A 17,584-nucleotide genomic window follows, 5' to 3' on the forward strand; every position below is an offset into this window, starting at 1 on the left:
CTCCCCGAGCTGATCTCTGCCAAAATAATTAGGAAGCCGTCGTCGAAGACGTGCTAAAAACGTTCGCTCGAGCGCGCGCGATTTGGCCGGCTAGTCGCGTCCCGGGCGCTCGAGCGAGCTGGTCGTCCGGACAGTGTCCTCGGCAGAGAGCAATCCGCAGCGGAGTGCCGTGGTGCCGCAGTACCGCGCGACCGGTCGCCGAGTCCGTGCCGTATCGCGCGGCGTGTGTCTGTCCTTCGGCCCTCCGAGGCCGAGCTGACGTGAGTGATTGCAACCTGTCGGAAGGGATAAGTCAGCGACGAGAGGGTTAGTTTTGCCATCCGTGCAATTTCTCAATCCTCAACCACGATGGGCTTTCGCCCTCCGTAGACCGAGAGCGGGAACAAGACTCCCCCTCTCTCTCTTTCTCTCTCTTTCTCTCTCTTTCTCTCTCTCTCTCTCTCTCCCCCATTACGTTTGTTGTAATATTCACAACACGATAACAGTGGCTAAATCAAAATGACGATCGATTTAGCGTTATAAGTTCATAGCTTTGTGAAAAATCATATGGGGTCCATTATGATCTTCACAATTTATCTTCTAACATATTTTGCCGCATGATTTAAAGATTTTCAAGGAGAGATTTAACGAAATGCTTAAAGCTTTCAGATCTGTACTTAATCGCTGCAAAAAGTTTAGCGTTCTTAATTAAAATACTATTTTGAAAAATTAATCCCGATCGTGGCAAGGAAATGTTCAAGAAGATTGATAGGAGTGTTACGGACTCCACGGAGCTGGTTGAGGATTGAGCATAGCTCTTCTCATGATGTTGCTTCGGATTGGTGTGTTGATCTTGAAATGTCAATGAATACACGAGAATCCCATGGGAGCTATATGTGACGTGTGTAATTAACCGCTTGTCAACATTTTAGCGGAATTGTTTCGCTCTGACCGCATTTTCCAACTCTAACGGAAGTTGACGTGTAATGATTACGGAACGTATCGTGGGAATTGAATACGACGAGTTTAATTAATGTCCCACCGGCACTTCGCCGAGTTCTTCACTTCCGAACGTGTTATTCTTGAATTTGCGAAGGTGATCAACCTCTACCGAATATTTAAGAGTATAGGATATTATCGGGAGTATGCGATATTCCCTCGCAAACAGAGAGACTCAATATTTAAGGGAAATATTATGTAGAAATTACACAGCTTTGATACATGCAATTAAATATTTTATTTATCTGTCGATTGTGCCAAGTCTTAAGTTACTCTTTAATTGATAAAAACATTGCAGGAAAAAAACATGTAACTTTACCCGCTTATTAACAATTTTAATAGGCGTGTTGTAATTGATTCTAATCGTGCAAATTCGGAAAATTATAAAAGACTCTTTTAAGGGATTATGAAAAGACAGTGTCGCAATTTTACGCCTCTATATCCAAAATCATATTTTAATTTTTAATGATCAACGAAACTTAGTGCAGCGAGAAATTCAGTAAACTTTAGTTATAAAGCATCCGAATAACGAACAAGTGTTCCTCAGACTTTTGTCTAAAGTCCAAAGACAAAAGTCCAAGGAGCATATAAAATACATCTAAACAATGTCTGAAATATCCGGCGGCTTTTAGACGTATTTCAGACATCTCTTGGAGTCTCGCCAGCGAGATCTTTAAGCGTACTTCGTTCCGATCGTGCCGTCTCGAATTTGCGAGCTAACAGGAGAAGTTAATGTCCAATGATTATGAGGGGCGGTAAGGAGGGTGTCACGAGAGTTATGAGTGAATGCGTCTAACTACACTGGCGTGCACTCGTATAGATGTGAGAAAATAGGAATATTCGAAGCAAAGGAATTTCGTGGAACATCGTGAAGACAATCTCATAAAGCTTGCCGAAGACTGGCGAAGTTCGTTAGAGATAAAATCAATTAGAAGATCGTGCTCAAATTCTCAATTACGAAAAAAGATGACTCGGCTTCCCTCCACAAGGTCGAGTTGCTTCAACACCTATGAATTTTAGGATCGCGTCGCGTTAACTTTGATCTCGATCGAGCGAGAGAAAGAGAGAAGTTCAAAATTAAATTGATAGGCAAGTATTTTCGGTATCGAAAGATTCTTGCTCATTTCCCTTCCTGTTATTATCACTTCCCTTCCTGTATTTCTGATGCAATCATCATTTCGCGAATGCGAACGTTTCTTTCCCGCCGAGCGCGGATATAAATAATAACTTCGTCATGTATCACGTGTTAATAATGCAGACCATTCGCTTGAATTGAATTAACATTTCATTCTCCAGCGGAGTGACATACTTAATCCATCGGTTTCGTCTTCTCCAAATCAAAAACCAGCTGGATCGCATTGCGCTTAATACGTAAGAGATTCGAAATAGATTAAAATAAAAAAAAAAAGAAATAATGCTCGAAAAAATGTATCTTCGGAAAACTCATTGTATTATCCGACGTCGATCTTTGTGACGAAAGCCGCGTTTGATCGCGCCTCGCGAAACAGAAATCCACGAGCGCATTAGAGGATCAACGTCGGTCAATAATCGTACAATCGGCGGCCTGTTGCCCACGACGTCGCGGTTATGTAAGAACAAACACGCCGATCGGTCCCGTCGCCGGATGGGGATCTTAAAATACGCGCCAAGGAAATAGCCTAGCAGAAGCCCGAAAATAGCCGCATTACGTCACGCACCGCTCGGCCAATGACGTTGCTCCACATGCTCGCTGTCGGCGCGACGCGCCGCGACGCGTGTCAGCGTGATGGGTGCTGCGACGCCGTCCATCGGAACGCATTTTGCGGTATCGCGTTCGCTGACGTATCAGGGGGGTTAACTGATATCTGGGAACGACCGTGGCAGTATCCCGGCACCGATTAATCACCGAACGATCGACCGTCTTCGACTTTGACGGAAACACAATTCGTCGCATTGCGCGCAACGGCGCGTCTGCGAGCGGCGGTGCGCGCCGCCAGGCGGCGCTGATGCTCGCACGATGATTCGCCCGAATCACGGTGTCAGTCTCGCGGAAGCGGAGGTCAGGTTGGCAGTCGATGATCGCACTGGTCACATCGTCCGGGGAAAATGACGTGCGTCTCGTGCATCCGCGCTTCGTGATAGCTCGCGCGTGCAGCGATTCGCAGCAGCAACAGCAGCAGCAATAGCAACAGCAGTAGCAGCAGTCAGGGGAGCGGCAGTAGTAGTACTCGCTTCGGCACGTTTTTCCTCCTCCCTTCGTCTCGTGCGCGCGCGCGCGGGAGAGAGAGAGAGAAAGAGAGAGACGGTTTGCGCGTTGCTTCCGTGAGTGAAACGTGAAGTTTGTCGCGAGTTTTGTCGTGAATAAGCACGCCGCGCCGCTATCGCCGTCGTCATCGCTGCGCGGCTAACCTAAATATTCGGCGGCCGTAACGTAATTTTTTTGTCTCTTCATCTCTCTTACCTTCGTCTCCTCTCTTTCTCCCTCCCCCCTCCGTCTGTTTCTTTCTCACTCTCTGTCTCTATCTCCCTCGCTCTCCGTTGACACGTCGTCATCAACGGAGCAAGTCGTCGCACGTCAACGCGAGTCACGAACCTCGGCGAGGATATTGTAACGGTCTGCGAGTGCATGTCGCGCGGACACGTCGCGCTCCGAACAGTGAGTCGAAATCGCGGTGGAGTGCGCACCGCGCTTCTTCCGTCGTCCTCGTTCTCCTCGTCATCGGTGGCCCGTCACGCGGATCTACCGTCGCGTTTCGTAATTTTGCGCGGAGGTGAAACACCGTGGGACAATTCTCTGTGTTTCGACGATACCTTCGGTAGTTGAAATTTATTTTACTTATCTATCTCTGTCTCTCTCTCTCTCTCTCTCTCTCTCTCTTTCTCTTTCTCTGTCTTTCTCATTCCTTCCACGCATTCGTTCCCGTAGCACTTACGTGGTGCGTGATAAATTTACGGCGGGCTCTCCGACGGGTTCTCCAATAGCGAAGTTTTACATCTTTAGTAATTTCTTTTTGTTGAGACACGTTGTGCATGGGTTATGCAGCGATAAAGTCCCCTTTTTCCTTTGTGCTTCTTTTATCCGAACACAATGTGACTGGAAGTATATTCTAGAAAAAGATATCGCGAGGGATATTGCCAAGGACTAATTTTCTACCTCCTGAATCAGAAGTTTTTAAAAAAGCTCAATTTCTTTGTTGAACATTTATTTCTTAAATTTTTGCACACGTTTATTATTACATTTAAATAAATAATTGAAAAGATTAGACCTTTTTTTTACAAAACTATTTGAAAGATAGCAAAAGAAATAATATATAAAAAATTGTTATAAAAGTAATTGCTAACATATATAAAAATTTAAAAGTCTGTGAATATTGCAAAAAAAATTAGTTATTAAAATTTTTTGTTTCATGACTTGGCATTTTGAAAAAAGACAAAAATGATCTTATATTTCAAATATCTGAAAGTTTTAAATATGAATATAAGTTAAATATAATTATGTTAGGAACATGTTAGAAATAATTTCTTTGACAGTCTTCATTAGTTTAATCAATTTTTCAATCATTTCATTCAGCCTGAATAAACTTCTGTTCATAAAAGCTCATTGATATATAATTATGCTATTCTTTTACGCTAAAAATCTCACTCAAAATTCATTTACACTAAAGCAATTCTTCAAACTATACTCCGTTCTGTTATTCTTTATTACTTATTTTCAATAAGCAGTGTAATAAATATTTTATCTGACAAATAATTTTGTCTATTTTTAGAAGTTGTCAGTGTGAATGAACGTACACAATCACTGAGAGGATAACATTAGTGAAGCATCTACGAAGCAGTAATCATGGAGGACGGCCATTGTAAAACTGTGGAAGAAGTAATAAATTATTTTAACGTCGATCCTGACCACGGACTGTCTCCCGATCAAGTTAAAAGAAATCAGGAGAAGTATGGTCTCAACGGTAAGTAATGTATTTCTCTTTTTTGTATATTTGGATTCTAAAATTTTTAAATACGGGGATTATTCATTTGTATACTTGTCATTTCGACAATTTATATTTAAAAAGCGCGTACAATATTCTTAATGTTCACACATTAAAGTAGTCTATAAAAAATTCATGAATCATTTGCATATATATGCATATATTGCATATATATTAGGAATTATGTAGATTAAAAAAAAATTAAGTAGCAAAACGAGTCGTGTACTTCGTCCTGTAGAAAGAACGATTCTTCTCAAAGAGTGAAACTTTTTTAACATGCTATTCATGCAATCGCATGAGAACTATACAATATGCTTTAGAATAATCGTCATTCTCGTTCCTTTCGTCTTTTCCTTATCTCCATCGGCTATATTTTTTTCTTAATACGACTTAATCATTCCGCAATTAAGTCCTGGAGATCAACATTGCGCCTCAAAGTGCATTTAAAACATGAGGCTTGTTAATTAACATCCTTGTTTTTCGAATAATTTCGAATGTTCAATCGAAGAAAAATCAAACTCAGATTGGAGGAAAAAAGAGAAAAGATACAGTGGTAATTGCGAAATGCTTCGATATAGATTTGTTTGTTCTTTTAACTGAATTTTTTGCATTCTTCATTCTTTTCCTGTTTTTTCCTCCAATATAGAGAGAAGAAGAAGAAATACGAGCGGTGCAAAAAGAAGTTCAACTAAAAGAACAAACTTATGTAGGTATTTGCGCGTTATTGCGCGTAGCACGCGCGGCACGGAAGCGATAGCGTAACGCGCTCGCGGAAATAACGCGTGCCTGTTCACCGCTGCGGTGCGAAGAGCACGGGTAAAAGTGCCTTTATCGGCTTGATACGTGTGTGCCACGCGTGTTACTCGTCCCCACCATCGCGCGAGGGCTACCACCGCCATCGTCTCCTCGTGCACGTGTTCGGAGCCGTAGTTTTCTCTCAATGATGATTACGCATGTGTCGTAGGATCGTTTCTCGACATTTCGCCATCTCTACATCTATCTACGTCGCGTAAATCGCATATATCTAATTACGCGCAAGGTAGCCTTTACGCGCGTAATTAGATATACAGAAGATTGAATTAAAAAATCGACTTTTACTCCGGTTTGTCTTCTGATTTGTATCTCAAAAGTATCTTTTTTGTCATAGTCGTACGTAATACGACCAAAAGATTGTCTGTATTTTCTCGAGATTAAATTACTACTATCAGAACCGCGTATAATCATTTGTATGTGATGCTGCTTGTGTTGTTTCACTTTGGAAAGATCGCTTATGACGTGCATATCTGTCGATAGTTTACAATAATGTAATCAGAAACGTTTAATCATCGACATTTCAATTTCCGTTGCCGACAAACCACTTGATCGAATCACTGTCGCTCGTATGTATTTCGGGAAACGACCCGAATTATGCTGACGTCAAAGATTCAATCGCGCTTGAGATTTGGAATAATAATTCTTTGCGATAGCATCCAAACTTAATTCCTGTCGATAATACGATTAATCAACACGTCAATGGATCATGACAAATATATTGTAATAGAACATTTATTATTTTAACAAGCTTAGATTTTCATATGAAATTTTTGTACGTGTAAAAGTAAAAAGTTATAAAAATTTAATTTAAAATGATAATATAGATATTAGTAATAAAATTTACAAAAATTATATATTCGATAAAATGGAAAATATATAAACTATTATCATATTATATTAGTAAATTTGTGTTAAATATATTTTTATCTTTTTTCTCTCTTCTTCGGAGACAAACATAATTAATTTGAAAACAAAAATAGAACAATAAAATAAAATTTTAGAAACCGCTTTGGCTCAATCATATTGATTCAATGCACGACTTATAAATTTTTCAAAATTTCATAAAAATTATATTTTATACATTTGCAATACAAATCCATATATAACACGACTATACGCGTTCTGATGTTCTCAATTCCGCAGAATTAATATTGCAAAAAGTATGTTTGATTGAATACCGTGGAATAAATATCGTGGTTAAATTAAATTGGGATTGCCGAAGTAACGCGATTAATTGAGCGAAATACATATCAATATGTACCGTTGGCATCGTTTGGCATCTTTTGCTTCACTTTGTGTCAACTTTTGTCGATTTAACGACTGCAAAATTAATCCTGTTCGATAATTTCATGGTCTGATAAAGATCTGGTAAAAGAAGGAGCACGTGTCTCGGATTTATTTTCGCATAACGCGCCGCAGGTTAGCGCCCGTCGAAATACCACCGGACGTTCCGCCTCCGGAGATCGAGCCTCGAGAATTTGCAGAGATAAATTATCTGCTTTACGTGATATGCTTATTCGCTTCTTAGAGATTTTCGCGTGAAAAGAAGTAAATCTCTTTTAAAATTTATAGCAGGAATACATATTCGCTTGTGACGAACTAAAAATGGGACATCGCTAATATTATAATCTTGATCCTCTTACATTTCTTCCGCGTCACAAACGTGCAAAATTGATGAAGGAAAAGAATATGAAGAGGAAAAAGGTGCTAAAGTTACTCCATGCTGTTTGAAAATATTGAGTGGTTTTAATATAGTTTGCGGTGCCGATCCTAATGAAAAAGTCCTTAATCGCGCGCGCATGCGAAATGTGGATCGTCCAGGATTTCGGGATTTCGGGGTTGTTCACTTGTATGTATATTCGCAGTAAACATTACGCGGGGATTAAGGCGGAGCTACAAAATAGGCGAGTGCGCGGCGAAGTATCGTCTTTCGTTTACGAAAATAAAATACAGCGAACAACAAGTCCGTCGACCAAGTCGAATCTTATAGTTAGATGTTATCTGGCGTGCCCCGCCGCTATTTTGACGTTCCTCCGAAACTCGACGTGATACAATTGTTTTAAATAACACGATGTGTCTCGACGCTTTCTTTCCGTATCTGTGAATTTTTCTCAACCGAGATATAATTAAAAGCATGCATTGTAAATCTTTAATATTGCCACTATCAGTCTTAAAATTTTATAGGAGTTTATTTAAGATTGAGAAATTGGACGAGATTTGAACTTCCAGAAACTATAATAATTGGCGATGTATCATAAAACTCGTCGACATCTCAACTTGTCTTCGCAACTTTTAGAATATTAAAATCCAGGAAAAAGTATTAGTTTCATTGATGACACATTCTGAAATACATTATTCACGCAAAATAGACTATAATTGCATCTCTAATCGCTATAAATGCAAATCCTGCAGAGAAATTGTTTGATAAATGATGACCTATTGCTTGCAGCAAATTCACTGTGTAATAGTGGTAGTTAACGTGGTTAAAAAGCAGTTTATTTACGCATGTTTGTCAAAAATCATACATCTCATAATAAAATTTATATCTTTCTTCTTAAAATTAGTTTGTAAAAAATTGTATTATTTTATCATTCATTGTTGCTCAATTTTGATGTTACGTAACTTCACTAACATAATTAATCCTTTTATTTAGCTTACATTAAATAGTCGAGATAAGTCGTACGGTACATTTGTTCCATACTTGCAGGATATTAAACAAGAGTAGTATTTTTATACGTAGCATTAGATTGATCATATTGACACGTTTATGCTTGATATGTTGAGCGTTAAATGATCTGAAGTTTAATCTTGAAAATTAGCTGCGCAAGAATGAAGATAATAGACGCACGTAATACTTTAAAATTCAGATCGATCCGGTAATGCGACCATGCCGCTGTTGCGAGTTTGATGGATAGCGTAACTCAATTGCACGTGGCCGAGCGTTGCGTTTGGCAGGCTGCATGTAGTTGTCCGATGGCCGACGTTAATTGCGTCAAGAAGTACAAAAAAATGTAATCTCATTTAGGATAAACTCGATTCGTGAACGAAGTCGGTTTCCTCTGATTGGATTTTATAATATCAGTCCGGTACGCGTCAAACGTATTTAGAAAATGGAAGTGAAAATGTGGAACTTTTTTATCGAGCCAAAAAGATCTTACGTTGACTTGACTATTTTTATAATCAAGAGGAAGTAGTTTAATTTTTGCACACGTCCGAATTTAAATTTAAATTTTTTGCAAGAATGAGAACTTTAATTAAAGATTATATGTAAAAGCGAAAGATAAAATTGAAGAGCGAGAATTCCGTACTGGAAAAGGTCACGATAATTTCGCTTAGTTTGAAAGTTTGAAATTAAGAACTCAAAGCTTCATATTTGCTTATTTTTATTTTGTTTTAAAGATAAAATTAGAAATCGAATTAAGAAATATAATATAAATTGATCAAAGATATTATATTATATTTACATTGACGTCATATAAAAAGAGCTTCAGACGCTTCTGCATCAAGATAGTATCTTTTATGGAGACTTTTGTTATGATTTTCATCGGATAAGTATAATAAACGTAGGCAGACTTTGCACGCATTATGATAAACGAGTATCGTTACGTAACACAGATGAGACCATCTAAATTGTAATTGAATGCTTTATTTATTTATAGGCGTTGCTTCTTCCGTTTTCTAATGCTGTTCCATTTTTCATTGCTGTTTGTGCGTGAATTTGTATTATTAGTGAATTTTGTATTATTACATACAACATTATAAGCGTAATGAAATGTAAGTATCGATTTATACCGATGGATAAGTTTTATTAGCATATATTTTATATGTCTATCGAGGGGAAACAAAAATATTTATTTTCATGAATTCATCATTTTCTTTTAATAATTTTTGCGAAACAATTAAACAATAAGTGAACAAAGAGGAAGGAAATTTCTTTCAAAAAACCAGGAAATTAAGAATATATTAATATTCCATTATCAAATTACATAATATAGGAATAGAGGAATGTTCCGCGAGAATCAATAATTTCCTATTTCAAGATAATTGCAGCGCGCAGATTTCTATTCAAATTCATAAATTAACGTGGGTTTAATTAACAATTAATATACTGTTACAATGTGCTTTTCAAGCCGTAATTGATTTTTGTGCTTTCTGAATGTACTTTTTGGTTTCTTGTTCTCTTTCTCAGTTTTATATATATAGTCGTGGAAAATTTTATTTTCAAGAGCACGTATTATCAGTAATGTGAATGTTTTAAAACTCATTAAATGATAACATGAGTTATTCCAAGATTGCCATTGTTTAGAGTATTTTATTTGCACGTTAAAGCGACGTGTTACCGATTCAGCCTAAATCAATCTTGATATAACTTGTCGCAAGAAAAATCCGCATTCGTAATCGATCTAATCAGTCCGGAGAATTATCGTTATTATCTGCATAAATACTACGCACGATTGACGTGGTCCGATGACCATCTTCAGAGATTCGTATCTATGACGTCAATTCGAATTACGATTTATTTTTTTCGCAAGAAAAACGCAAACGGCGCGGACGTTGATACGCGTTATTCGGTTCCGTTATCGTTGAACATACGTGTATCGCGACGCCCATGTTTGCACCCATTCAAAGATAAACAAATTGTAGGTAGTTACACAGTGATCCCACTAACTCGCTTTTATCAAGATGCGGCCGAGGAGAATTTCTCGGCGAATAATCGCGCGGTAGACCGCACGCTACAGCGATAAAATGTCGTCGCCCACATAAATTTGCATTACATCAGCGGTCTCGGGAAGAAGTCGGCTTCCCGGCTTCTTGCAATCGGGAACTCGGCCACTATGCAATCGTTTACACCGCACAATAAATACCAAAGGTAAACTGGCTGAGTTTAAAATTTCCATGTATACAATTCTCATTAATACTTTCGCGTATCTTAAAATCATATCTTCGCATTCTTACGTATTCAACGAATTCTTGATATATGGCCTCTACCTTTTGAATCTTAATCTCGTCTATTGACTATTGATTTTCTCTTTTACGCAACTTATAATTCTTAACCTGTTCTGGTTGAAAATGAAAAGCTTCGCTAGAAGATAGACATTAAGTAAATAATCATACTTAATTTGAACTTACTTGTTTGCAAAATGTAATTGACGATATGTAAAACAAGTGAGCTGCTTTAGATAATGTAAGTTTGAATGAGATGTTTCGGTGACAGACCGGATAAAATATTATTCTGATAACGATATCGTTATCACGGATTAATGGATTTTAACAAGTCGAGTTGCTGTGCAATCGTGAAAAAAAATTTAGTTGTTCCCTCGGGCCCGCGAACGTGAATCAATTTGTTCTTTACTATAGTGTACTAAGCAGTCACGATTGATAATTCTTTTATTTGTATTTGTTTTGTGCACGAATATTTCATTCACATGCATTTAACTCAGATTTCGCGAGATACTCGCCTGCAGTTATCGGGATTTGCGAAGACAGAGTTCGTTCGCAGCGTGCATTTCTTTATCTTTTTAGGTCAAGGATTAACTGCCGATTCAGCAGTGACGGATGTTCATAATTGAGGAGAAGCTCGCACACAAATGTCTTCTATGTGTATGAGAGCTTTGTTACTTTTTGACATAATGAATAATCCTTTCAACTTTAATATCGTATCGAGACTTTATCGATTAAAGAGGAATTCGAGAAGAACAGCGATTCACTTCTAGTCGGAGGAAAAGGGAAATGAATAGAAATAGATTGATCGGTACTTTTATCAGATTTAAACTTTTGTAGAATGTGAACAATTGTTTTGTACTGTAGTAAGTGGCGAGAGAAAGTAACGAATGGGGGCTCTGTGGTCAGGCTGAAAGCTCACCACACGAGAGCTGTATTTCGTTTAGCGTTAATTCGCTTCGCGGCAAAAGCGTCCAGCACGTGCTTGCTTTTACACGGCGATAATTGCATTCCTCAGCGTCCTCGGATTCTTTGTATTACGACGCATCGCACTCTGCGAGTCACCTATGAGAAACACCTGACGTGGACAACTTTGCGCGTAAGCAACCACGTCAGAGAAAACGTCGTTGGCCGATTCATTATTAATGCGCCTGTTGCAAAGAGACGTTTTCACCGATGTCTTCACTTCGCGATCACGCGATCGCGTACGAAGGCCGAAGTGTGTGGCAATGAGAATGACGCTAAAGATCTTATCCTCTAAACCAATTTTCTTTAATTCTTGCGTCATTAAATATCCGGGTATGCATATATAAGAATTATTCTCTACTTTTGCGTTTAAAGAAAAATATTCTCATCTCGAGAATGCACTTGTTCCAAGTTTGTACGTATAATTTTTCATTCGCAATCTTTTATTCACGAAATTTTCTGCTTTTCTGCGATTCTTTTTCATTTCGTTTTTCATTTATAATTTCAACTGATTTCGTTAATTCGTGATGATGCGTTACATACTAAAGATAAAAAGTTACACGATTTGATATAAGAGTCAATTGTAGATTATATAATGATTTGCATCCTTGCCTTACTCGAGCTTCGTAAATAGTCGCGACAGACAGGCAGCTGTAAAAATCGCTCGGCGCTTAATAAATCGCTTAATAAATCGCGCATGTGTGGTGAAATTGCATTAAGAGTTGACGCGGCTGAGTGAGGTTAATTCATTTTAAGGTCGCTCTTTTAAGTCGCGGCGTGCCGTGATATTAGCACGTCGCTTGGGCGCACTGTACCCACTTCGATATCGCTTCACGCGATTATCCATTTAATTAATTTATTTTCGATCGACCTTCGTGTCTCCTTAATGCTCGAACATCACATCTATTATTATCAACATTTGCTTTCTTTGTTGCGTCATTCACTAGTGATTACGATGTCTCGTACGATTTAGACTTCTATATCTAATTTTGTTACGTGATATGTGTCGTTTTAACCGACAAAAGTATGGAATTACAAAACTCATGAAAATTTGTTGAATCTTATAATTTAATTATAACGTTTAATTATAAAATACAGTTAATTCAATTTTTTAACATTAAAAACAGCCAGAATATCAAAACCTTGAAAAACGTATTAGAGAGAAATTCTAATATCGTTATATTGATTAAAACTTTGATTAAGGAATATCGAAAAAGAATTTTAATGCATAATGTTATCTAAAACAAAGAATTTCAATTAAAATGCACGTGAGGATGGTATTCAATTCAATTTAAACTTTAGATGTGGCACACAAACTTCGAAATGAAAAAGATTATATTTTTCTCTCTTTATTATAAAAAAATAATTGAAAAGCTTAAAATTTAGCATTTAATTCGATGTGTTGCCGATTTGAAACTATATGCTTTATTAAATCTGTAGAGAAAAATGTAAAAGACGTGCATTTAAAATCAAGTTTAGAGCCAAGTTTTCGCACAGCCCAGGCACGGTCTCATTATTTGCTCTTCACTCAAGGATCAGGATGTTTTAAAAACAAAATCTAGAATCAATTCAAATAGGTGCAAAAGAGATAATATACAAGGCTAAGCGTACATCTCGCTTAACGAGACTTCGATGAAAACTTCCAACGGAAACTCGCAGACGCCAGCAAAGTTTACTTTGGTCTTGCCGGGCTTTATCCATCAAGTAATCTAACCAATCGATATTAGAAAACTTCTCCTACTCCTCTGTTTTTCAACAGGAAAAACAGAATTGCAGGTAATCTAAAATTTTATTGCCATAAAATTGTAAACTTATGCAAATACTAATATATAAGATTAGAATAATTATATATAAGATTTAATCTTTTAAAATATGTGTTTTATAATTTTTGATCCTTTAAAAAATTTTATAACACATTCGACATTTCGAAGCTTTTTCTATAGTTTAAAATTATGGTAGACAATACATATCGTTGTATTGATTAAAACTTTGATTAAGGAATATCGGAAAAGAATTTTAATACATAATGTTATTTAAAACAAAGAATTTCAATTAAAATACACGTGAGGATGGTATTCAATTCAATTTAAACTTTAGATGTGGCACACAAATTTCGAAACGAAAAAGATTGTATTTTTCTCTCTTTATTATAAAAAAATCATTGAAAAGCTTAAGTGTAATTTTGATTAATAGGTTTCATAAAACCTTACATAGATAACATGAAACAATAATTGATCGGAAATAAGGAATTTACAATATATTTAAGAAATTAATTTTCTTTTTAATGCTAAGTTTATTATTATAGTTTAATTCATTTACATGACATTTATATGCGCAAGTATATTCTAAATATATTCTAATTTTCATAATTGTACGAACATGTATAGTTCTTTCCAGGAAAAATAACATGTATTTTGCATGTACAATATAATATCATAATTAAACATTTTCTTAATTGTCTGTACGATATAAACGAGCGTTACGAACATGTTAAATATTTCTTGACCTGTTTATATTCGAATTTCTGAAATCTGAATATATTTGTGAAACGAATCCAGCGTTATAATCAAGTAGATCCGAACGAAAAGTAATCGAAAGTTTTCCGTGTAATACAAGTGGTCGAGTCGAGTATGCTCAAACAATATTGTTTTATCTTCTCTGCACTCGAGTGCCGCCGTATGACACACAAATAAGCACTCGACATACACATGTATTAACGCTCGTTCGTGCATGTAATGGCGTTTCATCTATATCGCACGTTGCAGATTAATTTCACGAATGACCTCAGGCGATCAAATTATATCTCGCGCATCTACTCTGCGTATACAGAATTTATCTTTCATCTCTGTCCTCAATAACCAACTGTCAACTATATATTATTCTTGATAATCAAGATATCAAGTGATAAATGGATTAAAGGAAAAAAGAAAGAAAGTCACGCTTTTGTGATGAAAATGTCTCTTTATTGCTATTAACCCGTGAAACACTTGTAGGCTGATCATTTTTCTGGCGTGTCTTTCCTTTTTTCGCTTATATCTTGTCGTTGACGTTATCACATTTTTCTTCTTTCGTAATATATTTTTTTCTTGTATTCTATAAACAATATATTATAAAAGATCACATTTATTTCTGTTTGGACAAACACGATCATTTGTAATACTTCACTCAAAATAACTAGGGCATATCTCAATTAATGATCGAATTGATGACATTATTACAATGTTCACATGATTTATTTAGACTTATTTATTTAGATTTATATATAATTTTTTTTTATCGTAATCTGTCTTTATACGAGATATATCTCAGAGCTCTTTGAAGAATCAGCACGTCAACTTCCATGCTACTTGAATTTGCTAACCTATGATATTCGACATTCGCGCAAATCAGACTTCTCTTTAAACTTTTAAATTGGAGTTCCCTCGAAACTCCGAAACACGTGTCTACTTCAGAACCTATTCGTCACCTTGTTACACGCGAATCGCCCCGACGTGAGTTCGCGGGCTAAAGTTAGCACGTGCACGATGTGCGGAGCGGCCGGCAATGTGTGCCGTTCAATGCACGACCGGCGGATTTGTTTGTCGCGCGTCTCTATCGGCTTTGTGCGACCGTTCACTGTCGCGTGATAATCCGTAGCCGTGACGTTCTCGCACGGCGCGGGGAAAACTCTCAGGCTTTTTTCGCACCTTTCCTCGCCCCCTCCCCCCCTGTCCTCGATCGTGCCCCGATCGCGCCGCATTTGCTTCCGTCCGGCGCGGTGTGACGACGCCTCTCGTAGCTAACTCGTATTCGTGGTGTGCGTAAAATGCGATCGATGCCACTCGCCGTCGGGGAGGAGGATCGCGTGCACCTAGAGGTTCCTACGAGAGTACCATCTTCGATAATGGTCCTATGGCATATTGAATATTCATTATGTTGGTCCTTGATCTCACATTTAGATGAATTGTAATATCTGATAAGCAACTCCATGGAATCTTAATGTTATTCATATCTTAGGCTATTTTTATAGCGTACTAGGAAATAATTGGAATGAGGAAAGAGTACTTATTTTTTGATGCAGATTGATGCGATTGATGTTAATTTCTGTTATCGGAAATGATTGTTCGCGATGATTCTAGATACTAGAGCCTGTATCTATGAAGATCATAGATTATTTTCCGAAGATATCGATTTTCTTTTTTTTTTTTTTTTTTTTTTACTGCCGATATCAATTCCGAGTATTTATATTGCGTCTCGATATTAGGTTAGTAGGTACAATGCCGCGTGCAAATTAGAGAGTTTCGCAGCGGTGCAAATCGATGTGAAATTGAACCTATTATTCGCACGACAAACGCTTTCACGTCTGGCTTTGTGCGAGTCCGAGAATTACATGCGGTCTTTCAGAATCCGCTGATGTGCGTTTCACGGGAAGCGACGTGTCCTCTGTTGAACACGTCAATCGCGAGACGACCATTCAAGGAAAATCTATGCGGATCCAGTATACGAATCAATGACTCCCACGTGTCTCTGTTTTTCCTCACGTGTCATTCCGCACGTATCGCAAGCAGGCAGGCCGTTTGCGTCGATAGACAGTTTGCTTTTTCACATTGCAAATCCACGACACTTTTCTCATCCGTCCTCGATCTTTCCTAACGGAATGGAACGTTTAACATTACTTATTTCTAAGTTAACGACGACGATATCAATAAATTCTGATTCGAGATTGACTTGCGAAATATTTAGCTTTAAAGATGAGAGGAAAAAGGCAACGTCCAATGAAATTTTTGCCTAAGACAAATTCGTCCTCAACGAAAAATTCAAAACTGATACGCGAATTTAGAATATCTGTATAACTGATAATATTGGTCGATGATGTTTCTATTCGATTTTCTTAGGTAACACATCTTACGAAAGGAATCTGCCTTTTCACAATGCATAAATATTTATATGACGGTGCTATTAGAACTCACAGAGACGCGCGAACGCCCACACACCCAATTTCGAGACGTTAATGAACGCTCGAGAGAGTAATCGACCTCGTGGATTAAACTGGATCGGGGATTCTCTTGTACATATATGATAAAAATATCTGACCTTTTGGCTCCGCGTTACGGCGAATCCATTTCAGTATCGTATACCAGACGTAAGATATTTGGATGATATAATTGAGTTGTATTTATAGTTTTACATATATTAAGAGGGACTTATTTAAACGTTAATTAGTCTGAAGATCATTTTATGTATATTAGTTTATAATTTTGTAAAGTCATAGCTTTTTTTGAAATAATTGCCTTTTGTTCCTTCGTGGCTTACATTTGGGAAGTCAATATTAACATGTGCAGAGAATTATAAATGAGATTTGCTGATATTGAATAAGCTTCTGCACTCCAATTTATCTAGAATTATAGTGAGAGAACATCTATAACGTCTACTATAAATCTTTCTAACATTCAACGCTTCAAAAACTGTCACTTACACGTTCTTCTTAACCGCTAGGTACGCCCATTTTGCACGCCAAATTCGTTTTCGCGGTTTCCTCCAATTTGTCCGCGTCAAATTATGGGATTCTGAACTCTTGGTATTTCTATATAATTCGAAGTAGGACACCTTAAAGCAAACTCTTCAGGATGTTTAAAAATCTTGAATTGCATACGCCATTTTTACATACAGGACGACCATTCAATTTTTAACTATTAAAAATTAAAAAAAATTTTTCTTAACTGTTTTTCAGATATTTAATAATTGTTACAAGTTATCAAAAGTTATACAATGGATTTCTTATTTAAAAATTCCACGAGATAAAGAATAACTTACAATAATAGTTATTCTTTAATGTCATACTTATTTAATTCTTTGTTTAATCTTATTATTTGATAGACGGATATTCTGAAATGTAATGTTTTTCTTTTTTTATGTTACAGAATTGCCAGCTGAGGAGGGTGAGTACC

At 37.1% G+C, this 17,584-nt stretch overlaps 1 protein-coding gene across 7 annotated transcripts in view; it reads left to right on the forward strand.

The window, feature by feature from the left end:
* SERCA (ATPase sarcoplasmic/endoplasmic reticulum Ca2+ transporting SERCA) overlaps nt 1–17,584 on the forward strand; it is a 42,168-nt gene that overhangs the window by 3,764 nt on the left and 20,820 nt on the right. For 2 of the 7 annotated variants that reach the window (XM_089079811.1, XM_089079810.1), the window contains exons 1-3: nt 2,860–3,773; nt 4,725–4,916; nt 17,558–17,575. In XM_089079811.1, coding sequence (XP_088935937.1) covers nt 4,799–4,916; nt 17,558–17,575 — 136 coding nt within the window. In that variant the 5' untranslated portion in view covers nt 2,860–3,773; nt 4,725–4,798. Of the gene's footprint in view, nt 1–94; nt 307–2,855; nt 3,774–4,724; nt 4,917–17,557; nt 17,576–17,584 lie in introns of those variants that run through there. The other 5 variants (XM_089079807.1, XM_089079806.1, XM_089079805.1 and 2 more) reach the window with 5 other exon arrangements.

The sequence above is a fragment of the Pogonomyrmex barbatus genome, unplaced genomic scaffold (assembly GCF_055798465.1).
Source record: "Pogonomyrmex barbatus isolate J1 unplaced genomic scaffold, ASM5579846v1 scaffold3, whole genome shotgun sequence".
NCBI lineage: Eukaryota > Metazoa > Arthropoda > Insecta > Hymenoptera > Formicidae > Pogonomyrmex > Pogonomyrmex barbatus.